Source organism: Grammomys surdaster, unplaced genomic scaffold (genome assembly GCF_004785775.1).
Source record: "Grammomys surdaster isolate TR1022 unplaced genomic scaffold, NIH_TR_1.0 174, whole genome shotgun sequence".
In the NCBI taxonomy this organism is placed as follows: domain Eukaryota; kingdom Metazoa; phylum Chordata; class Mammalia; order Rodentia; family Muridae; genus Grammomys; species Grammomys surdaster.
Genome location: NW_021604622.1, coordinates 1,087,066 through 1,101,567, shown reverse-complemented (window position 1 = coordinate 1,101,567; position 14,502 = coordinate 1,087,066). Strand labels below are relative to the sequence as shown.

General features: G+C 39.7%; 1 protein-coding gene across 1 annotated transcript in view; it reads left to right on the top strand.

Moving 5' to 3' along the window:
- The window catches only part of C7 (complement C7), a 64,652-nt gene continuing 50,150 nt past the window's right edge, over nt 1-14,502 (top strand). The window contains exons 1-4 of the mRNA XM_028767646.1: nt 1-141; nt 4,530-4,585; nt 8,317-8,392; nt 13,959-14,100. Of these exons, the coding sequence (XP_028623479.1) occupies nt 136-141; nt 4,530-4,585; nt 8,317-8,392; nt 13,959-14,100 (280 nt within the window). The 5' untranslated portion in view covers nt 1-135. The remainder of the gene's footprint in view (nt 142-4,529; nt 4,586-8,316; nt 8,393-13,958; nt 14,101-14,502) is intronic.

Here is a 14,502-nt window from a genome sequence, read left to right as displayed (position 1 = left end):
ACACTCAGTACAGCTGGCCTTATAAATGAGTGGAAAACGAATCCAGAACAGGACAGGCTGTGGGGGAGACAAAAGCCTGCCTGTCTTTACAGATGAAATTTTCTTGTTCTCTTCTGCCCTGAGTGTTTCCCAAGCATGCAGGTAAGATAATAATGTATGTCTTATAGACTTAATGGCATCTCAAAGGGGAAGGTCACACTTAACTGAAAGAACTCTTATGAAGAGCAAGATGTGGAAAGCACGGAGGGGAACTGTCTACAAGTGACTTAAAAATAATCCTTACATAAGTAGAATTTTAATAGTTCAGCCAAAGTGAGTTGGATTTTCTTGTTTTGCAGTTAAATTATAATCTGAGAGGGTTGAGAAAGGGAAGGTGATGTTTATGGAAATCCTGAGAAAGCGGTAAAGGAACGCAACGGCACCATTGTTACTTCTAAGGCATAAGCTGTGTCCAGTTTGATTGTTAGTTTTCATTTTGGGCCATGCAGTGAGGTCCCAATTAGAGGTTAGAAGAGCTTTATGGAAAATGGAACCTGTAGCTTTGCAAAGTTAGATTATAAAATCTTGAGTAATAGGGTCAGGACCATGAGGGTAGACAATATAATACAGGTTTATCTACATACATGTTAAACCATCATAAAACAGTTGAATACTTTTTAAAAAAAGTTACTATGCAATGAACAACCAAAGACAGAAATCACTATTACAGGATGAAATTTTAGTATGGAAAAACAAGTTGGAAGTTGCTATTATAATTTGTGTGTACATATCTTTGTGTGCATGCCAGAGGGCATCTTCCTCAGTTGCTGGTCCTCTTTTCTTTTCTCTTTTATTTTTCTTTTCTTTTCTCTTCCCTTTCTTCCTTTCTTTTTTGAGGTAAAGTTTCTCACTGAAGCTGGCACTCACCAGTATGGATAGACTGGCTGGCTAGATCCTCCTGTCTCTGCATTCCCAGTACTGGGATCATAGGTTTATACTGCTGTGCTTGGCATTTTATGTGGATGCTTGTTTGAGCATTCGGGGGTTTTGGGGTCAGTTTCTAAAAGCACCACAACCATCAGAATGTCAAACCAAGGGAGGCAAGAAGAGGATTTGGTTTAACACAAACCAGTTAGCTGATGTTGGCTCAAACTTTGAAAGTCTGACACCAGGTAGTTTATTTTAGGCATATTTAAGTACAGCACAATCTGGAAAAGTGTCCTGATGCTAACCCAATCTCATGTACTTAAGACATGATTACATTAAAATTTTGGTAAAGTCCAAATGACATCTTCCATAAAGATAGGTTCTATGGATTAACTAAAGAAGAAGGCCCAAGGTAAACAAACTCAGGACAAGGGTCTGGGGGAGGATAGTGCTGTAGATTGACTGAGACAAAGAGCCTCAGGATAAGGGTGAGAAGGAGCCAGTTCCACCTGGTCATCCAGATAGAGCAGAGGTCACCAGGTTCATGAATTAACCACATTCATTCCCAGCCTTCTGAGTGGAAAGCAGGTTATCCATCTCTCTCTTTGAAGAGACAACCATGTGTATTTACTATCCCTGGTTTTCCAAGTGCTTATCTGTGAGCACAAGGATCTACACACCTCCTACAGATGCCGGGGACCAAACTCAGATCCTTATGCGTGCACAGCAGGGGCCTTACTGATTGAGCCAGATTTGATATTTAAAACAAAGATGTTGCCGGGCAGTGGTGGCGCACACACCTTTAATCCCAGCACTTGAGAGGCAGAGGCAGGCAGATTTCTGAGTTCGAGGCCAGCTTGGTCTACAGAGTGAGTTCCAGGACAGTCAAGGCTACACAGAGAAACCCTGTCTCGAAAAACCAAAAATAAACAAAGAAACAAACAAAAAACAACAACCCCCCCCAAAACAAAAACAAAAAAACAAAGATGTTGCATTATCATACTGGAGGATGTGGATTGCCCCACAGTTTCCGTGCTGTACAGAATCCATGCTCGGTGAGGTTGAGGAGAAGGACCAAGATATAGATCTTCAGTAACTTTGGAATAAAATAGTTAAAAGTTGAACCTAAATTGCAAAGTTGATGGACTTAAGGCTACAATGTTACAACAAGGAAGCCTACAAATTTAGGTTTACAGTCTCATTTGGAATTTATTTTTACTGTGCCTTGTAGGTTTGTTTAACAATTTAGAACACTTGTTACTCCAAAAAGGAAATCACTTAGCTAACCTGTTTTCTCTAATACTTGTATTAACTGTCAATCTATTTCCTTCCTTATTTTAAGATGACACATCTTAATAATTGTTTTATGTTTAAAATGCGTTTCATGGCATCGATTTATAACATTTCAATGTCATGACAATAAATACGCTTTTCCCCCCTTTTAATTGGCTGGTCTGATGCCAACAGATGAAGCATTGGTTCCATTCCAAGATGCAGGCAGTTTCTGCTTGTCTTTAAAAAGCACATGATGTTTACGTTCTTAGAGCAAACCCGGAAGGCATGCTTTTGTAATATGTTTCCAACAAGGGAGACACGGGGAAGCCTGGAGCTATCAAATAGCAGAAGTGATCTCCATGTCTGGCATTTTAAAGGAGGAATGATCTTTGACCTCTTTCTCCATCCATGACAGCTAAACTCCGGAGAACGGCTTCCAGAATTCTTTCAGTATCACTTGAATAGGAGGTGACTTGGGGCTGAGCTGTTGAAGAAGGATTCAGAGCCAAGGAACTTCTCTCTGAGCTAGTTACAAGACAGTGATGTTGTCTGCCCTCCTAGATTTGAGTTCAGTTTAGAATCAGTGAAATTAGGGGCTGGCCCATTAGCAGGAATCTATTAGCAGAGCCAGGCGATCTAGTGTTCATTCGGGGATGAAACACAAGAGAAAAGAACTGAAGGCACTGTAGATCCAGCTGAATGTCACAGACACAGTTCATTCCCTATTTTTCAACGTGGAGAATTCTAAACCGATTACTTATAGTCAGCTTGTGCACAAGACTGTTCTATTTTCCGTGTGTATTATTCTCTTTCTAAAGGGTAGGAAAACACATTGCTCCCATTTTAGGGACTCTCTGTTTTCTTTTTAAAAGCACCCTGGCAAAAGTGACTTCAGGAAGGAAGGGTTTATTTTAGCTCCTGTGCAAGGTGCAGTCCTTTGTGGGGGGACTCCAAGGCTGCTGCAGCTGGTCATGTGACATCTGTGGTCAGAAGAGATCAGTGAATAAATGTTGATGCTTAGTCTCTGTTCTCCATCTATACAACCCAGGATGCCCTGTGAATGGTCTTTCTAACATTGTTTTATTCAGAGTTATTCTGCTAGCTTTCCCAGATATTCACGTCTAAACATTTTCCTTTCAGTCCTCCTTGTTTGCCTCTGTCCCTTATTCATCTACTAGTCTGCCCTGAGTAGCATCTGTCTGTCTGTCTGTCTGTCTGTCTGTCTGTCTGTCTGTCTCATATACACACACATAGGGACACACACACACACAGGCACACGCGCGTACACACACACATACATACACATGCACACACACCAATAATAAAACCTGTTGTGTCTATTTAGTGTTCCTCTTATGTACATGTATTTAGTACTGGCCAATTGGGATTGGATAACTCGTAAGATTATATTTTTATAGAAAACAGATGCTCCTTTGCCCAGCAGCCAGCGATTGTCTATGGTGCCTCATCTAGGGCTGAGTTTTGTGAGATTCCCCCAGCCATACCAGCATGCTGAACTTGTTTAGGCTATCATAGTTTTGAGATTTCTCAGGTAGAAAACACCCTACCTTATAGCAGGTGTCGTATTCCCCTTTAATCTTCTGCCACCTTTTCTACCATGCTCCCTGAACCTTAGGTGTAGGGGTTGCACTGTAGTTATACAGTTGGGGTTAGGTACCCCACAGTGTTGTCCACTATTTTTTTTTTTTTTTTGTGAGTTCAACACTGTTAGATAACAGTTATAAATGTGCTTTATCCTGTGGCATTTCTTCTTTTGTGCTTGGTTTATCTCATTTAACACACTACCTTCTAAGTTCATAACTGTTGTTGCAAGCAGGAAGCTTTTCTCTTTTAGGCTTAAGGGTATTACATTGTGTGTGTTTTCTCCTCACCATACTGGTTCTCCCAAACTGGGGGTCAAATGCAATCTTATGCAAATTAGGGAAGCATCAGTGAGCTACTGTTCCTTGTCTCCTCTTACTATCCTTTTCTTAATTCTTTCATCTAATGATGAAAGATGTCTTGTCTTAGCTATTGTGACTAATCTGGCAACAAATATGGGTGTGAAGATATCTTTTTTGGCATACTGATTTCATTTCATTGGGATGTATAGCCAGTAGTGCGATTGAGGGATCATATGGTAGTTCTATTTTTAATTTTTTTTCTTACTGAAGAACCTTCAAGCTTCTATTTAAAACAGAATCTCAAAAAGAAAAGTCTTTATCTTTTATATGGCTCTTCCACTCATCTTCTCCCGACCCACAAATCCACGCTTAAGTGAACGTATTTATTTATAACTCATTAAGGAAATGAAAGCTAAAGTAATATTTCATTGTCTTCTTTCCTAGGCAACAAGCTTATTAATTTTGGTGGGATTTATAGCAGAGTTTCAAATCTTCTCAAGGTAAGAATATTTTGGAGTTTGGATGGAAATTTAAAATATGTAAATAAGTAGTAAATTCTTTAGAATAGTTTAACTTTTATAAGTAGATTAGGAGTGTTTATGCACCTCAACTTTCCATATTTTCAGAAAATATAATTATGCTTTATTCTTATTTAAGTTTTTCCTTTAAAGAAGAAACAAGGTCAGAAATACCTCATGTTTTTTGTTCCAGTTCCAGGATTTTGCCATCATTTAGAGAGCTGCTGCAGACCCAGAGTGATATTTGTCTTTAAATCTAGTCCTTGCTAAACATTTTCTGGGTTTTAAAGGTCAAACATATTTAATTTTAATTTAAAGAAAATAGTTTTATTGGTTCCCGAAGGCTGGATAAATGCCAGCATCATTTACTGACACCCTTGCTTTATTCTCACTGTTGGATTGATGGGAACTGGCCAGTTTCCTTGATGGGACTATTGGAATAAATCAGGACCAGTGCAAGGAACCGGACAGCATACAACATCTACTGGCAACCAAGGTCCTGAGGCCAACATGGGAGTGTCTGAGGGTTCCTTCTGTGTAGGGTAATGAAGGAGACAGGAGGGGACGTTATAGAGTGTCCCTACTAAGCCCCCATTTTTGGAGAAGACATCTATTTCTCCCTAGGGCACAGCAGGTAGGCAAGCAACAGTAAATTCAGAGCATTGACTAAGAGTCAAAACATTTAGACGTTTGATTCAGTATTACTATGTGTAAACAGGTTACTAAGTTTCCTTCAATGCACACTACAGAATAGGATTCATTACCTTTAGGGTGATCTTTCAGCTTTGGGATTCAAGAATTATCTGAACCCAAGAAGTCTGTCAACCTAGTAATGTGCTAAGAGTCCACGAACCAAGAATCCAGGTTCCATGATCTCCTTACAATTCATCCTTGACCTTTGCGGACTAACCCAACTGTTCTCCTCACAGCCAGGGTTTAGTACCACAGAGGAGCAGCTCTGTCACCCACATATCCTTGATGTGAGTGGCATTGGCCAAGCTTAATTTGCCCACATGTGTGTGTACTTGAGAAGGGGCTCAAGTGAGTATGGAGGACATTACAAATTACTGTAATATAGCCTTTGCTAGATTGTTCGTTTGATTTTGATTTGCTTTTTTTTTTTTTAACCACCCACAGGGTCTTAGAACCTGTCTATCAAGTTTCTGGATAGCTCTTCAAATCATTACTGAGTTTCTTCAAAGGCACAATTCTTTCCTCCTAAATATTCTCAACTATTTTCCTTACTCCGACTACTCCTTTATTTATATTCTCATAATGAATTTTATATCTTAGGGTTATTATTACTGTGATGAAATGCCATGACCAGAGCAACATGGAGAGGGAAGGGTTTCTTTGGCTTATGACCCCCATCAGCTTATCACTTAAAGCAAGTCAGGACAAGAACTCAGGTAGGGCAGGAACCTGGAGGCAGGAGCTGATACAGAGATTGCAGAGGAGTGCTGCTTACTGGCTTGCTCCTAATGACTTGTTCAACTTACTTTCTTTTTCTTTTTCTTTTTTTTTCAGGGTATTTTTTTCTTTTATTCTCTGAATCAAATTCTATTTTTCATGGACATGTAATTTTCCTGGTTGGTTGCATTTGAACAAATGTGCTCTTCACTTAGGTTTTCTTTCTTTTCCCTCTGCTCAATTGCTTTCCTTCTCCTTCTTTTTACTTGGTGGGGGTGGGATTATTTGTATTGTTATTATTTTCTTTTTTCCTTCCACTAATGCAGACATAGCTTAAGATTCTGGGTGCCCTAGGAATAACGGTAAGCTGCAGGCATACTTATGTATCATGAAGCCAGTTTATCCATAGTTACACTTAAAAATGGTCACGGGCAAAGATCTTCTTGAAGCTGTTGAATTAATTGTACTTGAAATATCACTTGCTTTTCTTAAGCAGAGTTTCCAGAAAGATATGTCTCACAATATCCAAACTAAGACTTAGCTGTTTCCTCCTCTGCCATAAGTCCATTGCCTCACTGACCTTTTTAGTTTTACATTATTCTTTCTTTCCAATGGCTCTTCAACATTCACTTTTTTTGAAATGATCTTTTCTTTCTTCCTTTCTTTTTATTTATTTATTTATTTATTTATTTATTTTTCAAATCGTAATTTTTACTTATTCACACAGGGGTTATAAACACAATAAGGCAGGATGTGGGGAAGGGGATGACACCGGAGCGTGGGTGTTCAGGGGGAGTACAGATATCTTTCAGAACAGGGTATCAGCTGGGTGAAGGTTCAGGGGACAGATCACTATGACTCTGCCTATGATTCACTTGTCTTTATCTAAGTTGGTATTATCTGCCAAGGCTACCTATTTACAAGGTCTACGACTACTCAGGCTGGTAAATTTCCACAAAAGCTGCCTGTTTACAATAGCTTATAGCCGTCTGTTTTAATGTTTTTTCACAGAGACCCAAGACTTTTGTGTTAGCATGTATGTATGTCAGGCCTATTGCTGATTTTGGGCCTATGACTGATTTTAGGCCTTCAGTGTATACACAGGGCTGCCCCTGACATCTCCTCCCTTCTCTAAGTATAGAAGGGCTGTGGCGATTCTGATCTTGCAAAGGCGGGGATAGAGGCCTGACCTCCAGTAATTGAAGGGGACTTTGTAATGGCTCCAGTCCCCCTGTTGTTGTTCAGTGAGGCATGAGGGCCATACCCACCCTGATGTCTTTTTCCTGTAGAGGGTATACTTTTGACATCAACCCCTATACAATCAGGCTTGTCCCTCAGGGAACCCAGAGAGATATTTTTAACTTTTATTTATATTCCCTTGCAGTGCTTAGCCTCACAGCCTAAGCAAGAATTCAGATCACCAGTTGGGGGAGGGAGGGTTTGGGTGGCCCCTCTCTGCTTGGTCTAGGGGCGAAAGTCCCCTCTTTTATGTTGGGTGGAGATGGGTTTTGGGAACACCCTGGATAAAGTAACAACCTCATCTTGAGTCTCATGGTCCTCCAAGGCTAACTTATGATAATGTATCTGAATAGGTTTTGCTACCAAGTTATTTATCTGTTGTTTCACAAAGTTAGTCAGCCTATTTAAGGCCCAGGCTCCCTCCTTTCTAATAACTCTAGCTGTGTCAAGTTTATGTAAAACTAGCCAGTATGAACACTGTTATGAAATTTATCATATTAGATATAGTATATGATAATTATAAATTTATGTGCTTCTATCTTTTTTATCAATAGTCAACAGCTTACCTCATTATTTCTTCAGTCTACTTTGTTAACAGTACTTTGTACAAAATAGATATTTAATAAAAATTGAATAGTAAGATAGTAAAAATAGATACTCCTTTTCCTATTTTCATATATTTTAGGATACTTTTAATACCTCTTTGAAAATTTTGATAGTATTTCTTCTTCTTACCCAACATATAATAATTATACAAAATAATGTGCTCCATTGTGACATTTTCATGTAAGTATACAATGTATCTTAAACCACATTTTTGTTGTTGTCTATTTTTTGAGACAGGATCTCATGTAGCCTAGGCTGTCTTTAAACTCTTTGAGTACCTGAGCATGACCTTGAACTTTTGCTCTTCCTGCCTCTTTCTGCCAGGGGCTGGGTTACAGGTGATCACCACTGACCCATGGTGAGGTGCTTTTGATGACTTTTGACTATTCTTATTTATCCTTTGTGTCCCTTGCTAATCACCCCACCTACCTCATAATGAAAATCTGGTGCTGTGACAGAGCCTCCTCTCCAGTCAACTGCAAGTGGGACTCGTATGGCCCTTGGTCAGAATGCAATGGCTGTACAAAGACTCAGGTAGGCTCCTATGAAACCTTTGACTTCATTATTGTCATGTGTAGCAATGACAACAAAATTAATTTTGAATGTTCACTAATTAGCATTAACGTATTTTGATGATTGTTTTAGTAATTTTCAAGGGAGATATCAGGACTTGTTTACAATATTGTGTTATAATGTGATATCTATATTTTTCTAGAAAAAAATTAAAGCTTACTTTTAACTACTACAGGCTGAAAGTTAAGAGTAGCCCAGTAAGTCTCTATCAAACAGGCAGGAATAGCATAGAAGCAAGCTCAGAATCTGTGTTTTGTTTACCAGTTTCAACGTTTCCTCCCATTTCAAACACCAGCAAATAACGAAATGGATGTTCCACTTTACTTCAAAAATAGAAACTGAGCATGAGCAAATCAAGCATCTTCAATGTTTTTTAATTTATTTCCTAAGTAATGATATAAAATAAACCACTAGACTTGACCTGGATATTGTGCAATTTTTCTAAAAATATGTTTTTTTTCTATGTAATGATCATTGATGAAAATACAGAAATGTACAATGAGAAAAAAACAGCACTGAGAATTGTACTAAAAAACCCAAATATGCGACTGTTTTGCTATTAGTTCTTCCACCTTCATCTCTCTCTCTGTGTTTATAATCTTTATTTTATTTATTTTAACATTAACTTTATTATTGTTTTCTGAGCATTTCACTCACGAGACTGTAATTTCAATACTGCTCATCATTCTAAAATATTATCATCACCATTTTAAGTGATTTTTAAAAATTGAGAACAGGTTCTTCTCTTGTACAATACATCCAGTCCACAGTTTTCTCTCCATCCCCTCCTCCCGGTTCCTCTCCACCTCACCACTCCCCCAGATTCACTCCACCTCCATTTCCCTTCAGAAGAAAGCAGGCCTCCAAGAGACAACAACCAAACACGACAAAATAAGACACTATATGACAAGGGGAAAGCCTTCATAGTGAGGCTTGACCAGGCAGTGCAACAGGAGGAGAAGAATCCCAAGTATAGGCAAAAGAATCAGAGATACATCTGCTCTCACTGTTAGGCATCCCACCAAAATCAACAGTCATAACATTTATGCGGAGGACCTAGTGCAGATCCAGGCAGGCCTCAAGCTTCAGTCTCTGTGAGCCCTTTCGAGCCTGCTTAGTTGATTCAGTGGGCCACGTTCTCTTGGCGTGCTACATCGCCTCTGACTCCTACAATTCTTTCCTCCCACTGTTTTGGAGGCTCAGGGAGGGACGTGATGGAGATCTCCAACTTAGACTTTCTGCATAATGTCTGGTTGTGAGTCTCTGCGCCCGCTCCCATCAGCTGCTGAAGAAAGCCTCTCTGATGGTGACTAGACAAGGCACTGATCTAGGAGTATAGCAGAATATCATTAGGAATCATTTCATTGTTTTTATTTGTTTGTTTGTTTGTTTGTTTTAATTTTGTTTGTTTGGTTTGGCCAAACATGTTTGGTTCTAACCTCGCTCTCTGGGTTATCTAGTCTCCTGAATGGTTCCTGGACACTTAGTGTCAGGCATGGGCTCCCTCTTGGACATGGACCTCAAGTTAAACAAGACATTGGTTGGCCACTTCCACAAGTTCTGCACCACCATTACCCTAGAAGATCTTGCAGGCAGGAGACATTATATGTTCACGGTTTTGTGGCTGGCCATGGTTTTACATCATATTAGTTTACAAAGTATCAGCATGGATTTGTAACACTTACATGAAAGCTACATTTTATGCAACTTACCCATTTTTCTATTGTTTGATATTGTTTCCTTTTCTCTTTTTTCCTTTTCTTTTTTAGTTTAGGGCAGAATCTCATTATGCAGCCCAGGCTGGTCTCAAATTTATGATCCACTACATTGCAAGTACTAGATCCATTTTTTTAGCTATCAGTAAAACTTTAATGAACATTTTTATATGTTCCTATAATTTTCTTAGGATACAATGTTTGTTTTAAAGGTCCTGAGCAGTTGAATGGCTAAATATTTTAAATGGTTTAGTTTGGATAAAGTATATATTTAAAGCAAACTATTTTCAACCCTATTATTATATTTAAAAATTGTATCTGTGTATATGATATACATGTATATACATATGTGTATGTGTATGCATATATGTATATTTATGGGCATGTGTGGAGGTCAGAGAACAATTTGTAATAGTTATCTTTCCTTACAATGCAGGTCTTGGGAATTAAACGCTGATAATCAAACTTGGCAGCAAGCCAATTGCTTTTAAACACTGAGCCATCTTGTCACCCAGAGGTTAAACTATTAAAATAACAGACCTATCATGTCTCAGTCTTTTGACTAAGATCAAGCATAGAATAACAGCTCTATCACAGAAGACAACTTTTGTCTTGAATCTTCTTCAGCATCATTTTCTCCACCCATTTCTTTTGTAGTACTTGTTTGTGGTCAAACCCAGGTTATTGAGCTTGCTGGATGCACTGTACCATGGAGTTTTCTCCAAGCAGTATCACCACCATCACCACTACCACCACCATCATCATCATTTTTTTTTTTGGAAACTAAGCCTTATTCAGTAGCCCAGGCTGGCCTTGAACTCATGGCTAGCCTCCTGCTTCAGCTTCCCAAGTGCCGGGATTATTGGCAGGAACCATGCCATTTGATCATCATTTATTTATGATGCATTCTTTTACTATCCATATGAGTGCTGTTTTCAAAATGAGTTATGCAAATGAGAAACTTGGCATTTAGCAAACATAATAGATGATGACCGATTTTAGAGGAGAAACACATGAAAAACCAGGCAAAAAATTTTAAAAGAAACAGCAAGTGCACATTTGTCATTTTAATAATTTAAAAACCGAAATAAAAGGAAATCTAGATAGGAAGATAGTGCTTCCATGCAAGCGATTTTTTTTCTTTGACGAAGGTCATTGTGCAGTGGGTTTAACCCCTGTTGATGAAACACACTTTTTTATTCAGAAAGAGACAGGTGAAAATGAGGAAGGACAGGAGGGTCAGAGGGCTGAGAATGCTGCTGTGGAGATCTTTAAGGGTCTGGCTGGCAATGTGGAGAAGGAAAAACATCCCTGTGCCAAGTACACAATCTGTGTTCTGAACTCAGAAAAGGGAGTGTAGAGAAGTTACATGTCTGGCAACTCTTCATTAGTTAAAAAGAGAAACTGAAACATATTAAGAAACTTTACTTGGCCCCATTTCTTACAACGCTGATCTTAACTTCAATGCAAGGTGCCAGGGCCAGGCTGAGGCTGATAAAGACTCAGAGTCCAAATTACATAGTGTGACCACTTATCTCAGGTCTACTCACTTGCAAGCCAACATAAGATGGATGAGTAAATTTAAAATTGGTTTATATACTTATTCTTCCGTGTTGATTAACATTCAAGGTTTGACCTCTCTGGCAATGTGATGGTATGTATCTTTTTGTTAACCGAGAAGGATTATTTTAGTTTGGGTTACTATTGCAGTGAAGCACCAAAAGCTACTTGGGGAGGGAAGGGTTTATCTCACTCACAGCTCCACATGACTGTTCATTATCAAAAGCAGTGAGGACAGGAACTCAAGCAGGGCAGGAACCTGGAGGCAGGAGCTGATGTAGGGGCCATGGAGGAGTGCTTCTAACTGCTTGCTTCTTCTTTTTTTTTTTTCCTTTTTTTTATTGGATATTTTATTTACATTTCATATGTTGTCCCCTTACCCCACCACCCACCCACCCGGGAACCCCCTATCCCCTTACCCCTCCTCCTTCTTCTCTGTGGATGTAACCCCTACCTACCCCCCCACTCCCACTTTCTCACCCTCAAAATTCCCACCCCCTGAGGCGTCCAGGCTTCATTAGGTCAAGGATCTCATCTTTCACCAGTGCCCAGCAGGGCCCTCCACTCTTATGTATTCAGCTGAAGCCCTGGATCCCTCCCTAAGTGCTCCCAGGCTGGTGGTTTAGACCCTGGGAGCTGTGGTTGGTTGGTATTGTTGCTCTCCTCATGGTGCCGCAAATCCTTTCAGCTCCTTCACTCCTCACTCTAACTCCTCCATTGAGAACCCCATGATCAGTTCAATGGCTTGTTGTGAGCATATGCCTCTGAATGTCAGACTCTTGAAGACCTCTGAGGAGACATCCATATCAGGCTCTTATCAGCATGCACTTCCTGAGTTAGCCCAGCCTGCTTTCTTAGAGAACCCAGGACCACAAAGTCAGGGTTGGCAACATGCACAAATGAGCAGGACTGTTTCCCCATCAATCATTAATTAACAAAGTGCCCCACAGCTGGAAGTTATGGCGACGTTTTCTCAACTGAGGCTCCCTCCTTTCAGATAACTCTAGCTTGTGCAAGCTGACATAAAACTAGACAGCACAGGCGGCAAGAACGAGAGAGGAGGCCAGCAGCAGAGAGGGAAGATGGAGAAGATCTTCAACCTGTTTAAGCATTAAATACATGGTTTCAGACTGAATGTGATCCAAGCGAATTTTAGGACTACTTATGAATTTCTCACTCAGTCAGGAACTTATTCCATTTTTTTTCTTTCTACAAGAGGTCTGCTTTTAACATATTTTTCCTCACAGAGCTCAATTCTCCATCTGCAAGTAAAATCTGATTGTTAACATCTCTTAGCATTTGGACTGCTCACGGTCATTTAGCAAGTTTGGCCTCTACATCAGTACACTTCTCTCTGTTTATTTTTCCCTTGTCTCATTTCTTATCTTCTTCTAGAAGACCCAGCTCACGTCAACCACTATCATGATTAATAAGGTTTCCTTAACTCCGTTCAGTTCATCTAAGCCTTTCTGCCTATTCCCTTCTGTACTGGCTGGTTTTTCGTGTCAACTTGACACAAGCTGGAGTTATCACAGAGAAAGGAGCCTTCCTCAAGGAAATGCCTCCATGAGATTCAACTCTAAGGCATTTTATCAATTAGTGATCAAGGGTGTGTGTGTGTGTGGGGGGGGCGCCCCTTGTGGGTGGTGCCATCCCTAGGCTGGTAGTCTTGGGTTCTATAAGAAAGCAAGCTGAGCATGCCAAGGGAAGCAAGCCAGTAAGCAGCATTCCTCCATGGCCGCTGCATCAGCTCTTGCTTCCTGACCTTCTTGAGTTCCTGTCCTGACTTCCTTTGATGATGAACAGCAATGTGGAAGTATAAGCTGAATAAACCCTTTCCTCTCCAACTTGCTTCTTGGATGTGATGTTTGTGTAGGAATACAAACCCTGACTAAGACACCTTCCATTTCCTCTAACAAAAATGCATTTCACTTTTTCTACTTAACTCCCAGAACATACCTCTGGCCAAAATATTATTCTGTGTTGTAATGTATTTCCTTTTCAGGGAGTCACCAGGAAGATTTTTCATCAGTCAACAGTGAAAGTAAACCTATAGCTGGGAGCTCTCTGTAAACAGCAACTCAACTGGCATTGAGCCTGTAGGCTCGCTGATGTTTGAGGCTTCTACTCCTGTAGAACATGCTCTTGGATAGTGTTTTTCAGATTGAACTAAATTCTCAGATTTTCTTACTTAAGAAAAGTTGAGATAACTAAAATTTAAAATACAATGAACTCTTCTGCTTTATGTCCAGACTCGAAGGCGTCCGATTGCTGTTTATGGGCAGTATGGAGGCCATCCATGTGTGGGGAGTGCTTTTGAAACACAGTCTTGCAACCCTGAACGAGGCTGTCCAACTGAAGAGGGCTGTGGGGACCGGTTTAGGTGTTTTTCAGGTAATGTGTTTTCCATGGGCTCAGTCTGCAGACTGTAAATTCAAATGTCATTTGCTGACCTGCTCGATACATATTTGTTTGGATTGATATTGGCTTCCAGATTAATTTAACCCAAGTATAGGCAAGATTTTCATTAGTATATCAATGTATGTTTAGATAAACCAGTGGATATCATCCATTCAAAAGCAAGAGAGAAATCTGGTAATAAAAGCATGGGTATTCTTTGTCATGTTGACAGAATTATAGCTATTAACAGCCTCAATTATATATACATATATGTTGTATACACACACATACACATACATATATACATAATTCCAGGGAGTATACATGTATATGTATATACATATATATGTCTATCTATCTATCTATCTATCTATCTATCTATCTATCTATCTATCT